Here is a 14346-nt window from a genome sequence, read left to right as displayed (position 1 = left end):
TTAATTTTTACCAAGATGCAAATGCATGAAATAGGATCTGTCAAAAGCAATAATCAATTCTATTTTTTATGGGACCTTCTTGGTGTAGAAGGAAACTATGGGTATTTCAGTTTCCAGGGTGTTGTGTGAAAGTGACTTCAAATTAGGGAAGCTGTGGTTTCTCTATCACAGGTGCAAAACCAAAGAGGACAAATTACAGCTCTTTTAAAATTCTCTAGCTTATAACAGAACCTAACATCTAACAATTGTCTGCTGAATCTTTTAAAATATCTGCCTATATAAGAAAATGTGTGAATATGTATGCATATATGTATGTGTATGTAAAACATATAAACTTATATGTCATTCTATCTAATAACAAGAAGCAGATTGTTAGCTTACAAATTTTTTTGTACAAATTTTGAACAAATTTTGAACAAATTGCGTGTTTATTAGACTATGACGGTTAAGAGAGGCCTCTAGAGAATACTTTTCCAATTTGTGTTTGGAAAAGAAACACACTGATTCTAATATTGAAACATATTCTCATGCAGCACAGTCTATAACTTCTTATCTAATTAAGCAACCACATACTGGTCTCGGGAGACCCTGTTGCTCCCTATTGCCCCCTGCTGGTCATGAGTGTCTCCATATGAAGGTTTTTGTACAGGCTCACACTGGAGTTCTCTCACTGTGTTTCTGGCACAGAAATACATGGCTGTGTCCTCAGTTTGCAGACTGTTCAGTTTTAAGAAAGCTTGGCTCTTGGAGGTATCTCTGGTGATGGTGATTCGGGACTGGAGAGCTGAATTATAATCTGTGCTTCCATCACTCCATATTGCTCCCATCCACTCCAGACCCTTTCCTGGAGGTTGGCGGACCCAGTGTACACCATTGCTGGTTAATGAGAACCCAGAAACAGTGCAGGTGAGTGACAGGGTCTGTGATGGCTGCACCAGGCCAGGTCCTGACTCCTTCAGCTGTATCTGGGACAGGGCACCTAGGAAAAGCAACATCACCATCAGTCATATAACCCAGAGATGAAAAATCTGGGTTCCTTTTCTGAAACCCTGAAGCACTTACAGTTTGGAAATGTCACCAGGCAGAGGAGCAGCACCAGGACAGCCATGCTGTGTTGGAGGCTCTAGTCAGATGGAGATGGGGCCTCTCAGCTTGGCCATGGATTTCATCCTGAGCTTGAGGCCTGCTTTGCATTGGGGAGGTCCCAGAGTGCATAAAAGGAAGCACGGGCAGTGTTTCCAATTTCTATTCCAGGAAACTAAGATTTACTTTGTGTGTTTTAGAGGTACTTGATATTGAACCTCAAGAACATTGCTGTGATGCTCTCTGGATTTCCTATTCCCGAGAAACAGGAAATATTAAGAGTCATCCTGTACAGGCTTTAGAAGCAAAACAAGGAAGTGTTTACATTAACTAGGTCCACATTCATTCAGTGCAGGCAGAGGAGGATACCAGGTTCTCATGTATTTATGTATCTCTGTGATTTAACTCATATTGGTACTTTTGGTGATAAGAAATCCTGTATAAGGAACTACTTGAAATTCTTTGTCTTGGTGTCTGTGGAGTTGTCTCATTCTTATAACTTCTCAGGAAATAACTTGTGAGGAAGCAGCTCACACACATTTCATACATGTGATTTCAAAGGTTTATCTGTAAGGAAATCTGTGGGACTGATTTGGTTCCCATCTTATTAGGCTCAGATGTCACCTTCTCACTTAGGAATATCCTAACTGGACACTAGTTTTTGTTCAGTTAATTTATTTCAGTCTATCCATGTACTTTTATATCTTTCTCTGCCACTCTCTTCAGCCAATTCCCTGTTCCTAATATGATTGTTGCTTTGGTAAGTTATGGGAAGCTCAGCTACTTCATAACACGTCATATAAAACAACAGCATGCAGTCAGGTTTGAGGGTTATGTTCACTGAAGTAATAACAACACAGAGAACATTAAGTGATGACAAGAAGTGGACTTGAAAGCAGATATGAACATGGGGAACCCTGTGACTTTAATGATAATTAAGGCATAGATAACACGAGTTTCTAGTGTCTTTTCCTGTGTCTTGTTAATGCAAATAACCAGGAAATAGAAGTGCAGAGCTAGAACCGACCTGTTCATTCAGGACTCAGGAGAGGTCTGTCTAACTTGGCATTTAGAGATGTCACAATTTGTGTCCATTATCTTTTATGCATAATCTCTTCACTTTTTACTGTGAATTGCTGTGGTAAAAACTGCTCTTTACCGTTAAGAGACAGTTATCCTGTGAAAGCATTGATCATCATGTGCATTATGGTTTCAATGTTCCCTGTAGTTTTTAATGCTTCAGGGATATAAAAAGAATTTTTCAGACATTATTCTTAGTATGTTTTTATCTTGGGTTTGTTTTATATTTTCATTGTGGTTCAATAATGTGGGAAAGAGTATCTCAGAAATAAGTGCACATTTCTTATACTATATTGGGGAACTAGGTATAAATTCACTATTCGAATATTTTTTTGTCCTTAGTTATTTCAGAGATATTGTTTAAGGTAGCTTTCCATTTCTCTGAATTGACACCATGATCACAACTGTTATAAGGAAACCATATAATTTAGGAGGCTTTTCTGCAGCTCCAGAAGTTCAGAACATTCTCATCATGACCGGAAGAATGGTAGTGTGCAGGAAGTCATCATCCTGGAGGAACAGCTGAGAATCCAATATCTTCCAAGGAACAAAAGTCAACTGACAGACTGGGAGGCATCCTGAGCATAGAAAACCTCAAAGCCTACCCTCACAGTGAAACATTTCCTCCAGTCAGGTCATGCCCACTCAGGCAATGCCACACATCTTAAAAGTTTCACTCCCTTTGATGTTATGTGGGCCAATTTCATTCAAACTCCCATGGAGAGTTTGTATCCATATTCCATACTCTCTTACTCCTTGGGTTTATCTTTTTCCATGAGACTCTGGAGAAGGAAGTCACTGGTAAAACAGCATTTGCAAAGGGAATTAATTCATGGTAATGACACGCATTATTTATTATTATCTTCTATTTGTGAGGTGTGTTCTTTTTCTTTGGTAACTGCGGTACTGCAAACTATTAACATAGTATGAGAAAATAAGCCTCTCTTAAGCAAACACATAAACTCCCAGACATAGACAGACAGGCAGACATATAACAAAAGAGACAAATCTACACAAAGACATATATACTAGAGCAAACTGATATATGTATGTCAACATGTTATTTGAGTGTCATTCATTCTACTTAAAATATCATGTTTGTGAATAATATAGCTTGAAAATATTGATGTATCCCAGTACCCTCTTTCTTCTACATCCTACCCTTGATGACCCTGAGCTATGTGTTGTCCTGTGGACTGAAATCTCAGAGAAGTGATTGAAATGAGTTGTTGTTGAGAAGAAAAATGAAACAATACTTTTCATGAGAAAAGGTGTCCTAAACTTTAACAGGGAGTAGTGGTGATTCAAACATAGCATTTATTAATCAAAATAAGGAATTAATAATTGAAATGTTTCTTTTAGAATCAAAACAGCATTTATACTTCACAAGAAATCTTTCATCAAATGAATTCCCATCACTAGATGAGTAATTTTTTAAATAAATATGTTTTGTTGTTTTTTTCTAGGGTTTCTCTTGTTGTCCTAGAACTGATTTTGCAGACCTGGCTGGCCTCAAACTCAAATGATCAGACTGCCTCTGCCTCCTGAGTACAGGAATTAAAGATGTGCACCACCACCAGGCAAATACATTATTTTGAGTTATACATGAATGATTCTGTGTGGATGGTGTAGTGATCATGGAGACAAGCAGTGGTCACTGGGTCCTCTGAACTCACATGTGGTTATGAACTTCCCTGAGTCTAGGGTTTACAATCTCCAGTTTATTTAGTTTCTTTCAGATCTGATGGTGGTCACCACAGAATCAGTTCTACCCTTTATGATAGTTTTCATTTAGTTCATGTCTGAGTACACCCTAAATTTAAAAAGCAACTTCAGTGGGGCAATGGAAATAGCTCTGCAGTTCAGGTTCTTGCTGAAGCAGAATCTTCAACTGGGATCTTAATTATGACCTCAAGTCTTCAAGGCTACAAAAAGAGCTGTGTGTCAGCCAAATCACAGTTTTCCCATTCATGGGATGTGGAAACAGCATAATTACTGTAACTCACTAAAACTAGTCTAACCCTTTTTGATATCCAAGCCATGGTGCAGGAAGTCCTTCTGTCTATGTGTTTCTTTTATTGGTTAATAAGTAAGGTGCTTTCAGCCAATGGCTAAACAGAATATAGCCAGGCTGGAATATATATATATATATATATATATATATATATATATATATATATATCGACAGTAGGCAGAGTTAGTGAGACTCCATGTAGCTTCCAAAGGAGAAAGATGTGAGCCACCAGCCAGAATCCTGCCAGTATGGCATGAGCATCATGGTAAAATATAAAGTAAATAGAAATAGGTTAACCAAAGATGTAAGAGTTAACTATCAACATGCTTAAGTGATTGGCCAGACAGTGATTTAAATAATATAGTTTCTGTGTGATTATTTTGGGAGTCTTGGAGACTGGGGAATGAACAAACAGCCTCTGGAAACAAGGCTATGTAATACAGCTTGTCTTTAGAATAAGGTGAAGATTGATAGATAAATTAATCACTTATCAAAATCTACAGAAATACACACAATACACGGGGGTGGGGTTAGGGGCAGAAAGAAAGAGAGAGAAGAAGAAAAAACAGTATAACAAATAGATACATATATAAATACAATTTTATATTTTGATTTAATATTGGTTTTAATCATCATTGTTGATTTTAATAAATGTTGAGCAAAAAATTATTCAATAAGCATTACATTTTTAATCCACTATTGTCAATAAAGTAAGCAGGAAAATATTACTTCTTGAAGATAAAACAGTTGAAAACAATAGGTGGGTATACATGATGTATCACCTGGAGATGATAAGATTGGTACACGCAGATTACAGGAGCTATGGGCAGGAACGCAATACAGGTGAACTTAGTCCTTCAAGGGTTCAGAAGAGCCACCTTGGTGTAAGTCCAAAGAGCTCCTTTATCAAAGATAGGTTTGTCTAAGAAGGTAAAGTTTTACTGTGTAAGGGATTACACTTTCATTAACATATTTTGGGATTGGTGATGTCTACTGACCCAAAGGAAGACAGACCCTCAGATCAGCATTTGTTCATCCTTTCTCAACCTCAGGCACATTTCTATGGATGAAAAAGTGGACTGTCACTGAGTTAATCATACAAGAAGGGACTATAGTTGCTATCTTTTATTTTTATTTCATTGAATATATTGAGAAGTTTTGTTAACACTGAATTTTCTGTTTTTCTTTTTTTGTGATTTTATGAGATCTGTATAAGAAAACATTTGGCACATTGATTTCTTTTATTGTTTCTCTGTCTTCCTCCACTATTTACTGAGTAAAGATTTTCTAGAAAAGTGTCCATTTGAATTAAATTTTGCATGTATTAGTGTTGTTATAATGTTATAATTATAACAATAATGTATTATGATATATTTATTTTAAAATTATATATGGTTTGTTATTATCTTACATTATTTGATAAAGATTCAAATATATATATTTCTTGTATATGCCCTTCTATTTGGAACTTAAAATTTCTTCAACTGTCTTAAAAACCTTTTATGCATGCTTAAACCTCTCTATCTTTGCTATTTGTGAAAATGTTCCTTTTCTAGTTATCCTACTGATTATAGCCATTCTTGCATTGTTTCATGTACTGTGTCGTTTCACATTTTGTATGTGACTTTGGGAATCTATAGGGTGCGTTTGAGAGGAAAGCACTTTCTGTTTTCTATTATGCACTGCTCCCATCTATTTCAACAGCTTTGGTTCTTTCCAGGCTTTTTTTTTTTTTTTGTATTGTTTTGTTTCTATTTTTTTTTAATTTATTTTTTATTGAAAAAATTTCCGCCTCCTTCCTGCCTCCCACTTATGAAACTGAAAAACAAAAATTTAAATAAACATTTGGACACTTCAAGGATTTCTACACAGTAAACCTGTAGAGAAAATCCTGAATGTGATTTGGAGAAGCAGCACAGACAGAGTTTTCTGGTCCTTTTTGCCTCCTCTCTCAATAGGCTCTTCTGTGACCCAGAGCTCTGTGTTCTTAGTGCCCCCTGCTGGTTGTTAGGTTCCTGCAGGGAAGTTTGCATCTGAGCTCACAATAGTATTCACTAACTGTGTACTTTGCACAGTAATACATGGCTGTGTTCTCAGACCTCCAACTGCCTATATTCAGGTACAGAGTGTTCTTGTCCCGGTCTCTGGAGACGTTGAATAAGATCTTCATGGCATCAGCATAGTAGTTGTTGAACTACTACCACCCTTAATGGATGAAAACCACTCCAGCCCCTTCCCTTGTGCTGGGCAGACCCTGTTCATGTTATAGTTACTGAAGGTGCATCCAGAGAGTCTCAGGAGCTTTTCAGGATTTTACTAAGAATCCTCAAGACTCCACCAACTGCACCTGCATCTCTCACTAGACACCTGAAAACACAGAGAAATCTGATCATAAAACTGACCAAAATCCATTGATTTCATTCTTATGCACACACATCTCATCTCTATAAATTACCTTTTAAAATATTGACAAGAAAAAGTGAGCTAAGCCTCAAGTCCATGTGAGTAGCCTGTTTTTAGTGCTAATCACTGAATGGGAGGACCCGGGAGTTCAGGGCTGGGCTCCTTTGCCAGAGCTGCAGGATCAGGCAGTGCTGGTTTTCATGGGCACAAGACATCTTATTTTCATGTCTTCCTGCTATAGGAAGCACTGTAGTTGAATCTCAGCAGAAGGCTTTTCTCAGAGCAGATAATAATCATCAAAGGCAATTAGGACATTTATAGAACTTGACACGGTATTGTAGTTCAGTATCCATCCTTTCCTCGTTAAGGATTCATCATCCTTTGTTCTCTTTTGTGCAAATTCACAGAACCTGCTTTCATTCCATGATATATGTCTCCATTGTATAAATGTATAATTAAAGAGTTCTACACATACCTCTGTTTCTATAGCTAGGCTCATTCTTTCCCGTAGTCTGGACTGGACATTTCTACTCCGTGTTGTGTCTCTTAGATAGGGTCAGAACTGCAACATGATCTTTGCAGAATTCCTTGTCTGTTATGGGAATACTTGGGAATTTTCTGAATTTTACTCATTTCTGAGACAATGTTGTGCAGGCAACAGGAGACTTACAAATTAGACAAGTCTTTTCAGTGTCTCACTACAACTTTGCAGTTACATATTTCTATTTTCATCAAACTCACTTTCTGCATTCTTATGTTCTCTCTTTGATTCATTTAAACTTCTACCATTGTCTTCTTCATGTTACACCAGGCAACTCATGACTGCTTTTATATTGTTTTAGCCTTGTTTTTATTTCATCCAATTAATATAATTAGCATATCTTGGTATTTTGATTAAGTTTTAGGATGACCTTGCTTTTTTAGGTTTTAACATTTTTTTTTAAATTCTCTTGTTTCCTTCCTACTCATCCCCTTTCTCTTAGCACAGCTCACTTTTGCTTTCACATCATCTATATTCCTCTGCCATTGATCCCCTTTGTTTCTCACATAAGATGCCTTCCCTTTCTAGGGTTTCCATTCTAGTTCCAAAATCTACAAAACAGAATCAAGAACACCAAACACATAATCTAAATTTGAAAAATGATCAAAACAGTGTTCCTCCCCTACCAATCTTTACTCTACCATTTGACACATACATTTCTAGTGTCATTCGTGTTCCTCCTAGGCTGCATGAACACAGAGGAAGAGGAGGCAGAAAGAATATAAAAGGTGGAGAATGAGGAGCAGTGCTGTGAAATCCTGTGTAGTGGATGTGACATGGTAATTACATTCATGAACTCATAATGGCTGCTGTTTTGTGTGTAAGCCCTACTTAAGATCAAGTCTGCCAAAACACTAGTGGAGATTATTTTCAGATACTACCTCTTACTGCAGAGCTGTTGGATGTAGACCATTCCTGGAAGAAAGAATGCTTCTTTTCAGAGACTCTGGTCATTGGAAGTTTCCTATGTTACAGAGCTTGTCTTACCAAATATTCATAAATGGGAAACATTAACTGACCTTCTAAATGTCATGAATTGGTGTGACACATTGGGGAGGGTATTAAAGGGCGTTGAAGGGGAAATAGTATAGGAATTTGATCCTATTTAATTGTATACATGAAGACTATACGATTCTTTCAAATAAAGAAAAATAAGTACCTATTCAAAGACTGAATGGTTTTAAGATAAAAAGAAATCTTCAATGAAAATTTTTAAGCAAGTCTCTGCTAAATGCAATATACAGGGGTAGCAAGGCAGCTCTCAGTAAAATGAATGATGATGAAGGTTTACCACACTTTATTTCAGGTGCTATACTTCAGAACCATGATAGCAAAATCAGCCTGGTACTAGCACAGATCCAGAAAATAAGAGTCTGGAAGAACAGCTTGGGACCAATTGGGGTGGATGATGTTTAGGGAGATGGCTAGAGTACAATGAACATAGCTAGGATGCTAAATGGGTTACCTTAACCATCTAAGGACAGCTGAAGCAGGACATTGGGGATATTTGAAATGTAGAAAACCAGAAGATGTGAAGGGATGATGGCTGAGTTTGGGGAAGAAAGCAGGGGCCAGGAGGAAATGAAAATTTACCACTTCTACTTCCTTGACACATGGGGCAACTGAAGAATCAATAACTGGTGAAAACATAACTATAGAGAATCTTAACAGAGAGGGCATGAGACAAATTAGTGGGTCATTGGCAAGTGGTATTTTATGATGTTCCTTAGTGGAGATGTTCACAGAGAAAAAGTTGTAAGATCATTCATTGTATTGTTCTGCAGGCTTATTGAGAAAAGTAGAGAGCCCTTGAGAGTCTGTGCTTGTAATTTGGGGATGCCTCAATAAAGAGAGAGCAGGAAGAGAAATATAAGATACTGGTTGGACAGTGAATGGGGATTTGGGAATTCCCTATTGGTAAGAGTGATTAGGAGGTTCAGGTGTATTAATGGGGCCTTACAGGCTTATGGGATAATTGTAGGATTTCTGGAGGGAGAAAAGGACAATAATCATAAACTTTTATGTTTCATAAACTTGTAAAAAGCACATTTAATTAAAATTTCTTGAATATCTGCTGAGTTTCAAGATAGTGTGAAGCAATGATGTTTCATAACATAGATTCAACACCCTTGAAGACTTGGGTATTTGATCAGGAAGACTGAAGACAATTTATGAGATTAGAAAATTATAAAAAGTATAAAATCCATTATAAAATTTCTAAGGGTGAAAAAACCAGGAAAACTCATCCAGAAAGCGTAAACATTTCAATACATAAGCTTCAAAGTGCGTAAAAAATTGTATGATGTAATATTGATGTGAATTTCAGGAGAGAAATGAATGTTTTAACAGTGTTTATTCAAAAGACAACTCGTGTAATGTAAATCAAGATATACATTAGTAAGCAGAGATGGTTGTATGATGAAAATGCCTCAGTAAACTTCCTGTTTAAATTCTGACTAATGTAACTTCAGTTGCTGTGATGCCACCTCCTGTGGTGTCTGTGTGGTCACTCATGTAAGATGTAATACAATCTTCAAGGAAGAGTACCAGCAGAGAAGGTGTGCATGTGCTGTCCTTCCTGCTTTGGAGCCCTTGAAGTTTGTGAATTATCTTCTTATGTTCTAAGGAATACAGTCTGATTTCTTCTGGAAAGAAAGATAATATGTTTATGTTTCTAGAGTCAACTGATGAGCCATTGCCCTATACAGAAGTATATAATCTAATGGAAAACAAGGGGTTAACATTCAAGAGAAAAACGTTTCCAGGTTTAATGTGGTACTTAGTAAATAAAGAACAAATGGCAAACTTAATTAAGGAATTGAGATAGATTCAGCAAAGTTGGGATAAGTATAAGAAGAGAGAGCTAAATGCCTGTAATGTTGTGAGATTGATTTGGGGGAAGGTTTGAAAAGAAGTTAGTTAGAAACATAGAGGGGGAAAAAGAAGTTTTTCTGCATATATTGTAGAAATATAAAAAGACAGTAGACTATTTGACTATTAACCCCAACTGCTTGCTCTTAGCTCAAAATGCAATGAATTCATAACCTAGATAAAGATTTATATTGAAACAAATGCTAAGCCATATCTAGCATGACCAATCTCAGACTCATACCAGGGACATCTGTCTGATGAAAATCTATTCTCATGTATCTGATATAATGATTCTAAGAATAATCCATATCACATGAAAAACAATACATGTTGTTAAGCATTTTTTCTGTGTAAACGATGAGTCTCATGCCTAATAAAAATGCATTCAGATGCAATTCATTTGAGTCTTGTTTCTGTCATTCACTCACTCCTTACCCACCTATTCCTGAGACCCTGACCCATTGATCCTAGTGCTGTGCCTAAGCTGGAACGTTGCAACTCCCCACTTTCATTCAAGGACAAACTCCACACTAATGACACATAGTATAAGGACTGTGGGGATGTGAGAGTTAGAGGCACAATTCATTGAGGGGGTCTTTATGGGACTTTGTGGGGCTCAGGCTTTTAGACAGAGAATCCAGGTGGAAAGATAGTAACTGTGGTATCAGGAAATACACATGGAAATGCAAAAAAAAATCTATCCCAAATGAAAATCCCATTCCATTTCCACACAACTAATCTATTGCTGGTCACATGGCCTTTGTTTCTGATTCTCGAAGATTCTACACATTATTAACCAATATCTAGCAGAACCATGATCCCATTGAAAGATGCAGTAGCATTTCATTTGTTCTTCAATAACTATACCTTACCTGAGGATCAGAAAAGTAAAACAAACACCATGGCCAGCATTACAGACCAATTAGCAATGAACACACCTTTAATCCCAGTAGCCACTCTAGCTTGCCTTAAAACCAGGCAGTAGTGGTACATGCCCTTAATCCCAGAACTAGAATGGATTATGAAGCGGGAGGAGACAGTTCTCAGACTCTCCCATTCTGAGATTTCTAAAGGTAGGATCGTCATTTTGGACTGAGGTAGAGGTAAGAGACAGTAGCTGGCTGTTTTGCTTTTCTGGCCTTCAGGTATAACCCCTTTTTCTGTCTGAGTTTTATTGACCATGTTACATTCGGTGCTCAAATTTGGGGTACAAATTCACCAAAAAGACATTTGTCAGAGGCTTTTTAGGCATCAGGCCACAGCAGGGATTGGAATTCCTGCCCTAGGAATTGGAACCCAACCTTGAAGTCAGGGTTTGGGTTAGGCACTAGCACTCCCAGCTATAATCTGTCCCAATTTAGCATCCTCTCTTGCTGCATCCACCCTTGCTGCCACTCATGTGCCATTCATGTGTTTTCCTACACAGACCCAGAGATTATTGTGGCTCCCAGGTCCCCATAGCTTGCTCCCAGTCCCACATACTTGTAGTTCCCATGTGACCACCACAGTTTCCCCTGACTCCTGTGTCCCACACAGCACTGTTGGATGGCTTCCCTGGCTGGTGTCTAACAAAATTATGTTCAGTTTGGGCAATCCACAGATTTTCCTGGCCCACATCATTATTATACCTTAAAAGTATTAACCAAAACAGGCTTTAAACAGAGGTAAGACATCTGCTAACTATTTTTTTTAATTTTTTGCAATTTGTAAATCATTCCTAAGATAATGTCAGATAATATCCCCATCTATGAATTTTTTGGGTTTTTTTTTTTTGAGACAGAGTTTCTCTGTGTATTAGCCCTTTTTTTTTCCTGGACATAGGTCTAAAAGACTAGGCTGACCCCAAACTCACAAAGATCCATATATGTCTGCATTCCAGGTACTTGGATTAAAGGAATAAACTACCACCACCTGGGTCTCCATACAGGAATTTAGTAACCTTTTCATATATATTATTGATTAAAATCTAGGAGAGTATATGACCTACCTGGAACACATAAATTCTTACCACTAGCTGCTAACAGTTTGATAATTTATATTATATCTTTTAAGAAATCATTTGAAAATAGGTCATACAACAGTCTTGACTGCTTGGGACAAGATTCAAAAACAAAAACAAACAGTTGAATCATATATTAATGTTATACAAGGACCAAGAGAAAAAATTTAGTGATTTTTTGCAAAGATTAATGAAGGCTGTACAAGTAGGGGTAGCAGATCCAAAAGCTAGATGAGTACTCATTGAATCTTTGTCTTTGAAAGAATGATAATTTACAATGCAAAAAAATACTTGGATCCTTGAGGTTAAAATTAGTACCAATGTACAAATGGATCCTACACAAAGGCAAGTTTGAATCCTTTGACTTTTGAGGATTAGGTAGGAAGAGTTATGTCCAAAGTTATGAAGAGCTGTCAAATTCCAATGCCTTAACTGTAGTAGAACAGGCCATCTGAGAAGGGATTGTAGATATTACATGCTTATAAATAATGTTTTGTCTTGGAATCACCTAAATAGAAGACCGCAAACACCTAGGTTATGTAAACAATATGGCAAAATCTCACAATGGACCAATGAGTGTAGAGCAAAAAGAGACAAATAAGGCAACCTGTTATCATTGGGAAACTCTTTGAGGGGCTTCTTGCAATCCCTCAGGTCACACATGGTCTAGTCATTCACAGTCACTGTAGAGAACATGCCTCCCAAGGAAAATCAGAAAATCCAATTCCTGTATAAAAAATTGCACTTTTATAAACGATAAAATAAACATGGAGGAAAAATCAAAAATTATAATTGAAAATTGAAAGAGTATATTTGGTAGACTTTTATAAATGATCAGAGACAAAAGCTAAGAATACAAATAAATAACTTTATATTTGAAGGATTGTTAGACACAGGTGCAGATGTGACTATTTTACTACGGAATATTGGCATCTGAATTAGACTCTATAGGAGGCAGAGTTCAAATCTTAAGGATGGGAAACCTATCTCAGATAAATCAAACATGAGGTACACTGATTGCATAGGGCCAAGAGGACAGAGAGAGAGGCTGAGGCCATATGTGACTAATATAATAGAGACTCAATGGTGTTGTGATCTTTTACCACAAGGAATACCCAAATAAACATTTATGCATTCTCAGAACAGATCACAAGCCAACTCATATTTTTGGAAGGAAATAATAAGTTATTATAAAAAAACAGACACCAAACATTCAGGCTGTCCAAAAACACAGAACAACTGGCAAACTCTCATAGAAGCAAATGGCCCTAACTTTAAAATGGTTAACTAAAAAAACTATATTGGTTAAGTAATGAATTTTAAAAATAGAGAAACTACAGGCTCTAGAATATCTGGTAAAGGAGCAACAAGATATTCAGCATCTTGAAGAATCAAGTAGCCCTTGGAATTCTCCTGTATGTGTTGTAAAAAAAAAATGGGGAAATGTAGAATGATTAGTAATCTATTTCCACCAATGGCCTTTCTACAATCTGGAATTTCCTTGCCTTCCCTATTGACTAAATGATGACCTTTTATAGTCATTGATTTAAAACTTGGGAGGCAGGGGCAGGCGGATCTCTGTGAGTTCGAGACCAGCCTGGCCTGCAAGAGCCAGTTCCAGGACAGGCTCCAAAAACCACAGAGAAACCCTGTCTCGAAAAACCAAAAAAAAAAAAAAAAAAAAAAAAAGAAAAAAAAAGTTCGTTTCTTCACTATACCTTTAAAAGAAAAAAAAAGAGAGAAATATTTGCCTTCACTGTGCCTACTCATAATAAATCTCAGACTGCTAGAAGAAATCAGTGGTAGATTCTCCCACAGGGAAGGTTAAATAGCCCTACCCTGTGCCAATATTTTGTAAGTCAGACATTGAAAATATGTAAACTATTTCCTAAATCTTAAGTTTACCTGTACATTAATGACATTTTGCTATCTGATTCAAATGTGGATACTTTAGAATTTTTGAAGAAGAAAAGAAAATTTGCCTTGTTGAGAATTATACATTGCTCCTGACAAAATAAAAAGCTGAGAGGAATTAATTATTATTTGGGTTATAAAATAGGTTTACAGAAAATTAGAGCACAAAAGTTATAATTTAGGAGAGATCAATTGCACACTCTTTATGACTTTCAAAGAATGATAGAAGACATTTCAGATCTATGGCCCACTCTTGCAATAAAACCTAATGAACTGACTAATTTAAGCAAAACATTGAATGGTGACAAAGACTTAATAGTCCCAGAAAATAATCGTCTTAAGATGAAAGGAAATGATTCTGATTAATGAGAATTTATAAAGGTGTTTATGGACCATGTGGATCTGAATCTGAATAACATACTGGTCATATTATGCTCCAAA

The 14346-nt window shown here is 36.8% G+C and overlaps 1 gene segment (V, D, J or C); it reads right to left on the bottom strand.

Annotated features, from left to right (window-relative positions):
* Positions 1-557: 557 nt before the first annotated feature.
* LOC130882866 (Ig heavy chain V region PJ14-like) lies at positions 558-1108 on the bottom strand. The segment is given in 2 exon segments: positions 558-979; positions 1063-1108. Coding segments are annotated over 2 exon segments (468 nt in total).
* Positions 1109-14346: the final 13238 nt, after the last annotated feature.

This window comes from Chionomys nivalis, chromosome 10, assembly GCF_950005125.1.
Source record: "Chionomys nivalis chromosome 10, mChiNiv1.1, whole genome shotgun sequence".
Classification (NCBI taxonomy): Eukaryota; Metazoa; Chordata; class Mammalia; order Rodentia; family Cricetidae; genus Chionomys; species Chionomys nivalis.
This window is presented reverse-complemented; position numbering and strand designations above follow the sequence as displayed.